This window comes from Pecten maximus, chromosome 5 (genome assembly GCF_902652985.1).
Source record: "Pecten maximus chromosome 5, xPecMax1.1, whole genome shotgun sequence".
Classification (NCBI taxonomy): Eukaryota; Metazoa; Mollusca; class Bivalvia; order Pectinida; family Pectinidae; genus Pecten; species Pecten maximus.
This window is the reverse complement of record NC_047019.1, coordinates 10,655,150-10,666,699: the sequence shown is the minus strand read 5'-3', so window position 1 is coordinate 10,666,699 and position 11,550 is coordinate 10,655,150. Positions and strand designations below refer to the sequence as shown.

General features: G+C 37.0%; 1 protein-coding gene across 2 annotated transcripts; it reads left to right on the top strand.

Annotated features, from left to right (window-relative positions):
* The first annotated feature begins 8,059 nt into the window (after positions 1 to 8,059).
* On the top strand, positions 8,060 to 11,550 carry LOC117327125. Of its 2 annotated transcripts, XR_004532573.1 has the most exons (3): positions 8,060 to 8,233; positions 9,985 to 10,014; positions 11,054 to 11,524. XR_004532573.1 is itself a non-coding variant. In XM_033883971.1 (2 exons), exon 2 carries the CDS (start codon positions 11,068 to 11,070, stop codon positions 11,533 to 11,535), a length of 468 nt encoding a protein of 155 aa, XP_033739862.1. In that variant the 5' UTR covers positions 9,670 to 10,014; positions 11,054 to 11,067; the 3' UTR covers positions 11,536 to 11,550. The 2 variants fall into 2 exon arrangements, 1 of the variants encoding a protein (XP_033739862.1); XM_033883971.1 differs by lacking the exon at positions 8,060 to 8,233 and having other exon boundaries at positions 9,670 to 10,014; positions 11,054 to 11,550.

Sequence of the window (11,550 nt, the reverse complement as noted above, 5' to 3'; positions counted from 1 at the left end):
GCTTAATTTACTAAGATAAAGAAGGGAAAAAATCGGGACCGAACGAAACGTTCGACTCATCCGATGTATTCGATTCAACCGTGTTCGACACAAGTGAGTTTTACTGTATGTATTTAATGAACACATAATCCAATCAACATGTATACCAGAATAAATGAATGAAAAATACAAATAGATCTATTCATATATTTATATTTACCATTGTATGGCACTGCCACTATATAAACCTACCAATTCAGTTGCGAGTTCACCAGCCTATGAACTGCCAACAGGAAGTGATCTCTGATACAGGTAAGCGCGGGAAATTTGAATTTGAAAATTTCAAAACAAAAATCGCATGACAAATAAAAAATCGCAGATGGTTAATATAAGAATTGAACGGCTTTCAGTTGGCATAAAAAAATATTTGTATCCAATGAAATTTCAGCTATTGATTATACATTTTCTACCTGTATCAGTAGCATTATTTATACAGCTGTTTGAAACACAGATGTGCTTTGTTGAAATTTTAGCATGACTTATCTAATCAGAAAAAAGAGTACAATCTTGTGATGATATACCAAACAAAGTTGATAAATGGTAAAAGTCGAAGTTCTGACAGAGTTTTATGATCACTAAAAGTAACTGATCATGGAGACTCAATTTCTTTAAACAACTCATGTTCTTTGAATATTGAAAATGAGTATCATTTGGTACTAAACATTTAACAACATCCATATATCTTTCATAACAGTATCCTGTGTAGTACTGGAAATCTTGATCTTTCATTGTACTGTGTCTGAAATAATGTAACTCACAGTCCTTGAGTTTCTGATCATCCAAATTTCTCACAAGATCTTTCTTTTCTAATGCCAATTTTGCTGTTTCCTCCCTGAGTCTGTTCTTTTCTCCTTTCAATAACTCAATTTCTTCCTTCATCTTTGTGTTTTCTGCAGTCAATGCTAGCATATCCAGATTTTGTGTTTCTGTAATAAAACAGAAAATTAGCAAATCACCATACCATACTATTCCTTGTTTTCTTTTTGATGTCTTTCTTAATGTGTATGTCTCTTTCAGGTATAACAGAAACAATTCAAAATGGCCACAAAACAAGTAGTCACAGAAAATGAAGAGGAAGCCATTGGCGCCCAAAATGAGTTGGCTTCGTATCTGGATGATGAGCTTGAGGAGGCAGAGTTTCAATAAACTGAAGAGTCTGTTTAGGAATGTCCCATTACTTCAAGACAACATGCAGAATATTCAAAACTATGGCAGATCTATTTCAACACCTTGAGAAAGATCAGAAAATATTTGTGGGAAACTACGAGTTTTTCACAGTAAATTTGGAAAAAATTCATCCTAAGCTGGCTACTGAAGTGCGAAGAAGGCAGAAACAGATATTAGATATCCTGAACGGAGGTAAAGACTTTTCAAAGAAATCAATGAAAATATCAGAATTAAAATTAACAATCAATATTTTTTTAACTCATGCTTTTGACATGTATGTTTAAATTCTTATAATGTGGGTCACACTTAATTGTTAAAAGTTAATAATGTCCTGCTTTATCCTGCTTATCATCAGCCAAAAATTCAAAGGTAACAATTTTGATATTTACAAGAGAATCTTCAATAACGGGATATTGATGAATATTGTTGTGATCTCTTTGACTATACTGTTAATCTGGAAACTTTTCACGTGCACAATATTCATCATGATCATGTACGGGTACCAGTTAATATAGCTGTGATCCCCAGAAACTTTACACAATTATTTTAAGATTTATCACTAACCTGTATCAATTAATATGGTCGTGATCTCCAGACACTTTAAACAAGATTCATCACTTACTGGTATCATTATACTGTAACAGTGGATATTTTCACGAGTTGAAATTTTTGCTTAGTCAGCCTCCAAACTGTTTGCGGTGTGGATATTTTCGCACTGTCAGTCATGATGAAAATTTATATTTTCGCGCTGCGATGTCATTGGCCATGTACATCAAGTAAGATTTTTTCGGCATTGAAAGCTCGCGACGATCAGTCCAGTAAATATACCAAACTTTGATCAACAGACAATTTTAGGTTAATTTGTTGTGAGTGTGATCATTGCATTACGTCTGTGACAGAAAATTTGTTTTAATATATATCGGATATTTTAGCGTTGATTAAGATTTTTACATTGAAAATACACCATACTGATTGCAACTTTAGGCCCCGAAAATGTATATAACATGCGTTATCAGTACTCGTGCTGTACAGTGTATTAAATCATCTGTGTATTGTCAAATGCAGTATTAACTAAGTATTTTGATTATTTAATTGCAACTGAACACCTCTTAATTATTTCCAATCAAATTATTACCTGTAAACTTGCTCCCTCAAATTAAGCTAGGTAGACAGGGCACGCGAGGCGTCGCTCGCGGTCAAGTTGAATGGATCGGCCGTCCGGTCATGCCGAGTGACGTGATAAGCATTCATGTCTTGTCAAAACAATCCACAGGTGTCCCGATTAGTGATAGTTAATTTTGCAGGTATCAAATAAGTTTTGTAGTAATTAAATACGACTCGGCAAATTAAAAGCAGACATATTGATGATCTGACCTAATTTTACCAACATATATAGACCTATTTTTACAGTAGCCCTTTCTTATTTTCAATATATATTAAACGGACCATTCATTAAAGTTAACTATCGATAAATTTTGATTCAAATAAAACATCTAACCACGTGGAGACTCAACATCAACATTTCTTATACAAGCAAGTTTATATATTTTGTCACAAATAAAAGTGTGCTGTTTTGGGCCTATAGCTACACAATGGCCGACCAGCTTTGCCATTAATACAGTAACGTAGTTAGTAGCGAGCATAATTATCACGAAATGAAGAAAGTTTAATAATCAATCAACAATAAATTAGATAAAAAACTATTATTTTACTAATTACTCAAATTAGCGTAGCCATGTCTCAAACACATGACCGACCATGACAACATTACACATCACGGGAGACATGGTTTACTATAGGCCGTCAGGAACTTGCGTCTTGTATATAAGTTTATTTGGTGGAAATATTCGCATGCCAATATTTTCACGTGTTATTATATTCGCGTGTGGAGATTTAATGATCACGAAATAGCGAAAATTTCCACGCCACGAGCCATGAACATTTCCACTTTTACATGTAGTCATCATCTCCAGAAACTTTACACAATATTCATCACTTACCGGTATCAATATAGTCGTGATCTCCAGAAACTTTACACAAGATTCATCACTTACCGGTATCGATATAGTCGTGATCTCCAGAAACTTTACACAATATTCATTACTTACCGGTATCAATATAGTCGTGATCTCCAGAAACTTTACACAATATTCATCACTTACCGGTATCAATATATTCGTGATCTCCAGAAACTTTACACAATATTCATCACTTACCGGTATCAATATAGTCGTGATCTCCAGAAACTAAACAAGATTGATCACTTACCGGTATCAATATAGTCATCATCTCCAGAAACTTTACACAATATTCATCACTTACCGGTATCAATATAGTCGTGATTTCCAGAAACTTTACACAATATTCATCACTTACCGGTATCAATATAGTCGTGATCTCCAGAAACTTTACACAATATTCATCACTTACCGGTATCAATATAGTCGTGATCTCCAGAAACTTTACACAATATTCATCACTTACCGGTATCAATATAGTCGTGATCTCCAGAAACTTTACACAATATTCATCACTTACTGGTATCAATATACAGTAGTCGTGATCTCCAGAAACTTTACACAAGATTCATCAATTACTGGTATCAATATAGTTGTGATCTCCAGAAACATTACACAAGATTCGTCACTTACTGGTATCAATAAAGTCGTGATCTCCAGAAACTTTACACAAGATTCGTCAATAATACTAGTATCGTCGTGATCTCCAGAAACTTTACACAAGATTCGTCAATTACTGATATCAATTAATAGTGTTGATCTTTAAACAATTTGCACAAAATCCATCACTGACCCAGACAGTTACTACTATATGAATATATCATGACACAGACACGCATGATATACTTGTTTTATTTGTTATGTTTATACTAATACTGGTCGGTGAGATCTCTATCTATTTCATGTACGGTCAAAGGGTAGATAACTTGTTTTATTACACAGAAATCTCGACTTTCCTGTAGGCCTAGAAGTCGCAATATCAGTGACTTAATTAGATGCTAGAAATGGTAGAACTAAAAACTAGAAACGTCACAGGTGTTCAATAGTTCGCAAGTTACCGTGCAATAGTTATTTTAGCCGTGCAATAGTTCAAAATATAGCGTGTGTGTATACATGTATATAGTAACGGAATTTAATTTATGTAATGATATTAAATGTTTAATTTACATAATGTAGTCATGCTTTCTTGAATATTATCATGCATGTAGATCCATCAGCTGGTGCCTTTTCACCTATCAGAAAATGTAAAATGGATTTTCACCTCTTGTTTGGCATGACTTGATGCCTCCTTTAATTTCATAACTTCAACTGTGATTTAACATGAACATCTACAATTAATCTATAGCAGGGAAAACAATTAACTCTGGTTTTATCTGTTATTTACTTGTAGGTCCATCACCAGCCAATCAACAGAGGACAGGAGATGAAGCCCAACAACAACCTCCAGGTTTGTTATTAACTCACCTGGTCCAAAGGACCAATTAGCTTATGCTACGACACAGTGTCCATCAACCGATATCCCTTAATTAACATTTCTTAAATTCCAGCTTGTCCTTAAATTTTTCTCTTATTAAATTGGGTCTGGATTGTTATTGGGTGAAGGGGATCAAATATTATACATATTTGAAGGATGTGGCTCCCCTGGGACCCAGTGACAGGAAGGGCGGAGATCAATAGGGGGGAAAAGTAACTGAAGGCACTGATTGTCATGAATGAGTGAGTGGATTTTGACTAAATTTGGTCAGAAGCATCTTTTTTGGAAAGGGAACAAATTTGCACCAATGGTAACTAGGCATGACCCTATATATAGGGAAAATAGAAGTCAGAACAGCTGAATGGATTTTCAGGGAATTTGATATGGACAATTAATGTTGGTTCAAATGAATGGCCTTGACCTACATTCAAGCTCACTGATCATATGTGTTTAAATCAAGAGTATCTTATCCATAACCAATTAAATGACCCATGGCCAGGGTCATGATATTTGGCCTATATATATATATCATACTGGGATGAATGGCCATATTGTTTGCTCAAATATAAAGACCTCAACCTGTCTAAAATATTAAATGTTGGTTGAAAAGCAAAACATATCTATTAGTGTAAATATCAAAACATAGGTGCTAGACTGCTAAAGGGTGCGTTATAAAGGAAGTAGAAATCATTTGAATCCCTACTAGTCTGGAACTACAAAAGGAATTTTGATGAAATTTAGTCTGGATTATAATTAGGCAAAGGAAATCTGATGTTTAAATGGAGTGTATAACTCCCCAGGGGTGGGAGAGGCATGGTCCATTAAGTGAAGTAAAGGTAAATTATTTAAATCTTATTGGGCATGAAGGAGGTCCTATGTTATGTAAATGGCTTGGCTCCCTAGGGACTGGAGGGGCCGCGGTGGCCGAGTGGTTAAGGTGTCCCGACAATGAATCACTAGCCCTCCACCTCTTGGTTGCGAGTTCGAAACCTACATTGGGCAGTTGCCAGGTACTGACCGTAGGCCGGTGGTTTTTCTCCGGGTACTCAGGCTTTCCTCCACCTCCAAAACCTGGCACGTCCTTAAATGACCCTGGATGTTAATAGGACGTAAAACAAAGACAAACAAACCAAATCCCTAGGGACTGGAGGGGTTGGTCCAATAGAGGCAATCCCTTTAAATCACTACTAGGCCTAAATGCCTTAATGGATTTTGTTAAAACTTGATCAGGAGCATCAATGGACAAATATGAGATATGATGTATAAATGGAAGGTGTTGCTCCTCTAGTACTGGGGCCAGAGGGAGAGTATTGTAGGGGAAATGTGACTGGATAGTCCTGTACCAGTAATATGACTGGATAGTCCTGTACCAGTAATGTGACTGGATAGTCCTGTACCAGTAATGTGACTGGATAGTCCTGTACCAGTAATGTGACTTGATAGTCCTGTACCAGTAATGTGACTGGATAGTCCTGTACCAGTGATGTGACTAGATATTCCTGTACCAGTAACGTGACTGGATAGTCCTGTACCAGTAATATGACTGGATAGTCCTGTACCAGTAATGTGACTGGATAGTCCTGTACCAGTAATGTGACTGGATAATCCTGTACCAGTAATGTGACTAGATAGTCCTGTACCAGTAATGTGACTGGATAGTCCTGTACCAGTAATGTGACTAGAGAGTCCTGTACCAGTAATGTGACTGGATAATCCTGTACCAGTAATGTGACTGGATAGTCCTGTACCAGTGATGTGACTGGATAGTCCTGTACCAGTGATGTGACTGGATAATCCTGTACCAGTGATGTGACTGGATAGTCCTGTACCAGTAATGTGACTAGAGAGTCCTGTATCAGTAATGTGACTGGATAGTCCTGTACGAGTAATGTGACTGGATAGTCCTGTACCAGTAATGTGACTGGATAGTCATGTACCAGTAATGTGACTGGATAGTCCTGTACCAATAATGTGACTGGATAGTCCTGTACCAGTAATGTGACTAGAGAGTCCTGTACCAGTAATGTGACTAGAGAGTCCTGTACCAGTAATGTGACTGGATAGTCCTGTACCAGTAATGTGACTGGATGGTCCTGTACCAGTAATGTGACTGGATAGTCCTGTACCAGTAATGTGACTAGATAGTCCTGTACCAGTATTGTGACCAGATAGTCCTGTACCAGTAATGTGACTGGTTAGTTCTGTACCAGTAATGTGACTAGATAGTCCTGTACCAGTAATGTGACTAGATAGTCCTGTACCAGTAATGTGACTGGATAGTCCTGTACCAGTAATGTGACTAGAGAGTCCTGTACCAGTAACGTGACTGGATAGTCCTGTACCAGTAATGTGACTAGAGAGTCCTGTACCAGTAATGTGACTGGAGAGTCCTGTACCAGTAATGTGACTAGATAGTCCTGTACCAGTAATGTGACTGGATAGTCCTGTACCAGTAATGTGACTGGATAATCCTGTACCAGTGATGTGACTGGATAGTCCTGTACCAGTAATGTGACTAGAGAGTCCTGTACCAGTAATGTGACTTGAGTCCTGTACCAGTAATGTGACTGGATAATCCTGTACCAGTAATGTGACTGGATAGTCCTGTACCAGTAATGTGACTGGATAGTCCTGTACCAGTAATGTGACTGGATAGTCCTGTACCAGTAATGTGACTGGATAGTCCTTGTACCAGTAATGTGACTGGATAGTCCTGTACCAGTGATGTGACTAGAGAGTCCTGTATCAGTAATGTGACTGGATAGTCCTGTACGAGTAATGTGACTGGATAGTCCTGTACCAGTAATGTGACTGGATAGTCCTGTACCAGTAATGTGACTAGAGAGTCCTGTACCAGTAATGTGACTAGATAGTCCTGTACCAGTAATGTGACTGGATAGTCCTGTACCAATAATGTGACTGGATAGTCCTGTACCAGTAATGTGACTAGAGAGTCCTGTACCAGTAATGTGACTTGATAGTCCTGTACCAGTAATGTGACTAGAGAGTCCTGTACCAGTAATGTGACTAGAGAGTCCTGTACCAGTAATGTGACTGGATAGTCCCGACCAGTAATGTGACTAGATAGTCCTGTACCAGTATTGTGACCAGATAGTCCTGTACCAGTAATGTGACTGGTTAGTTCTGTACCAGTAATGTGACTAGATAGTCCTGTACCAGTAGTGTGACTGGATAGTCCCGTACCAGTAATGTGACTGGATAGTCCTGTACCAGTAATGTGACTTGATAGTCCTGTACCAGTAATGTTACTAGATAGTAGTGGTGCGCCGATCATCGATTATAATCGGTTGACGAATCGAATGCACCTTCGATTTCGACCATCGATTTCCGTTGTTCAAGAATCGATCATCGAACGCGCCCGAATCAAGGGAAGTCACTCTAATGTTATAACCTTAGAATAAAGATGGCGGACGGCTGCCTCGTCGTCGACGACTCCGTTGCAATTGCCACTACAACGGATACTGATACAGAGCTTATAATTCGACTACCCGGGGTTGGAAAGGCAAAGTCAAAAGTATGGAGTATATATGCATTCCGCAAAATAAAAAAAAAGAATGGGGTCCTTCTAGAAAAAACCTTGACATGACGGTCGCTGTTTGCCGCCTTGTAAGAAATGTTACAAAAATACAAGTAGCTACATTTCGGTATTTGATAGTATTAGATAGTGAAAGACTTATAAAATGACTCCATCTGTTTATTATTTTCGATAATAAGTAGCCTTGGAGGAATCATTTGGTTTCTTAATGATAAGTTTTAGCATATTTTATATATATTAGCTGAGTAATGAGGTATGTTTCTGCTAGGTATAAGGGAAACAGTCCAGCCACATTGCTCAATCCCTGCATACTTATATAATCTCGCAATAGGCAATACACAATCTACATTCTACAAAGAAGCACATTTTTATTTATATTTTGTAATTGCATACTGTAATATTAATAGATAAATTCATGGTTTACCACAATATTTGAAATTAACATTTATTCACTGAACTGTTAAGTTATGTTTCCAATTTATATTTTTGTTAAATCAAAGAAAGTGGATTTGTTAATTAGTTGTTACTTAATCTGTTGAATAAAACTTTGCTAGTTATAATATTTTTTCTCATAAATAGGTTTCTGAAACTTTCTTCGTCAGTTTTGGAAGTCCCAACTATTTGGCCATTGGTAGGCAAATTAAAAGCGCTAATAATTGCATTTTCATGCATGATTAATAAAAAAAACAACAAAAAAAAACACTGGTAGTCTGGTACAATTACAATGTAAATATTCAATGCAAATAATGGCAATATCCATCAATGCATATTCAATGGGATATAAGCTCTATGGCATCGCATCATTGCTCTTTTGTAATTCTTGATTTTATATGTGTACCTGCTCATATTGTATTTTACTACTTTTGCATCTAGAATTCAACGAACAAAAGTTACAAAGACCATGTAGAAAATGAAAATGTCACTTTATTAACAAAAGTATATAATCATGGACAATTTCATGTTTTATAAACAAATCTGTGAAATCCAGATACTTTTACTGGACTTCATTCTTCTTGGATCATTAATATCTATTTTTTAAGTCATAGCTGTTGACCAAAAGTACAGTTGTAACTTGTAACTGTCTTAATCATTCAATCATACATTCATGTGCACCATCAACTAAGAAATAAGAATAATTACACTTACAAAAGATAATTATTGATACACATTACATAACAAAATGATGATTAATAACTGAAACAAAACACTTGTGATTTAACCGATTATTAATCGGTTGACTACATCGGTTGTCCTATCCGATGCGATCCGATAATCGAAACAGATTTTCAACCGATGTCCCATCACTACTAGATAGTTGTGTACAAGTAATGTGACTGGATATTCCTGTACCAGTAATGTGACTGGAATATAGCTGGCTTAGGATAATGGAGATTATTTTTCCCTAATATTAAGTAATAATTAATTTGGTGAATCTTTTGTAGTGAAGGGTTTTCATGAAAACAAGTAAATACAAACGTACATGTATTGATAAGTTAGAAAACAATTGAATGTGATATTAAATTCTGCTAGACTAAGTGTAAACATGCAACATGTACTGGTGTATAACATTGTCAAAGTTTCCTTGTTTTGATAGAAGATAGTCTGGACAAGATCCATGCATTAGACATAAATATGTAATTGTATTTAATAATGTACAAAAGAATTTTCTTTGAACTCCGACATCAGTATTTTAATGTACAAGTATTTAATATGAATTTCTTATTTTACAGAAATCCATGCCAATCTACTGCCCTTGATAAGTGAGTATTGTTGACGTGCGAAAATGCAAACGATTCTTAATATTTGGGATCAGAAGTACCAACATAATTCAAAATATAGGATTAAACATCAGTGATTTATTGATCAGAGGATGCATGCTGACGTCAAATTTATCTCCTGTATAATTCAAATCAAATCTGTCTCAGTTTCATGTTCCACTTTAATACAGTACAGTACATGATCATTGTCTGGTGAAATAATTCTACCGTACCATTACTATGGGCTGGAGACTCAAAATTATACAAATGATAGGGCTGACCCCCCAGGGGGTCTGAGGGGTGGGGTCAAAAGGGGTCAATTTGGCTCTATTTATATAAACGACTTCTTCTCTGAAAACAAGCAAAGGATATTGCTCCCATTTGCCAGGTAGCATCACTATGGGGTGGGGATTCAAATTGTACAAATGGTGGGGCTGAACTCTTGGGCCTGAGGGGCGGGGCCAAAATTTGTCAATTTTGCTGAATTGATATAAACGACATCTTCTTTGCAACTCAACAATGGATATCGCTCATATTTGACTGGTAGCACCGATATGGGGAAGGGATTCAAATTGTACAAATGGCTGGGCTGACCCCTCACAGGTCTGAAGGGCGGGGTCAAAAGGAGTCAATATGGCTAAATTGATATAAACGACTTCTTCTCTGAAACCTAGCAATTGATATCTTTCAAATTTGACTGGCAAGATCCCTATGGGGTAGGGATTCAAAATTGTACAAATAGTTGGGCTGACTCCCCCTGGGGCCTGAGGGGTTGGGCCAAAATTGGTCAATTTGGCTAAATTGATATAAACAACTTCTTCTCTGAAACCTAGCAATGTATATCTTTCATATTTGACTGGCAAAATCCCTATGGGGTAGGGATTCAAAATTGTACAAATGGTGGGGCTGACTCCCCCTGGGGCCTGAGGGGTTAGGCCAAAATTGGTCAATTTGGCTAAATTGATATAAACAACTTCTTCTCTAGTAGTATAAGTGATGAATATCATTCATATCTTATGAACTTATTATTTATATCCTACAGCTAAACAGGAAACCATGGCAATGGACATCAGCAATGTCACAACCAGGCAAGAAACCATGGCAGCCAGACAAGAAACCATGTTAGCTGGACAGGAAACCATAGCAACGGACATTAGTAATGTAACCAACAGACAAGAAGCCATGGCAGCCAGACAAGAAACCATGGCAGCCAAACAAGAAACCATGTTAGCTGGACAGGAAACCATAGCAACGGACATTAGTAATGTAACCAACAGACAAGAAGCCATGGCAGCCAGACAAGAAACCATGGCAGCCAGACAAGAAACCATGTTAGCTGGTCAGGAAACCATAGCAACGGACATTAGTAATGTAACCAACAGACAAGAAGCTATGGCAGCCAGACAAGAAACCATGGCAGCCAGACAAGAAACCATGTTAGCCGGACTGGAAACCATAGCAAGCAATTCAGAAATCATACAAGATAAGACTAGACAAGGTAAATCAATCCTTTTTACTGTTTAAAGTCAAAGTAAAAAA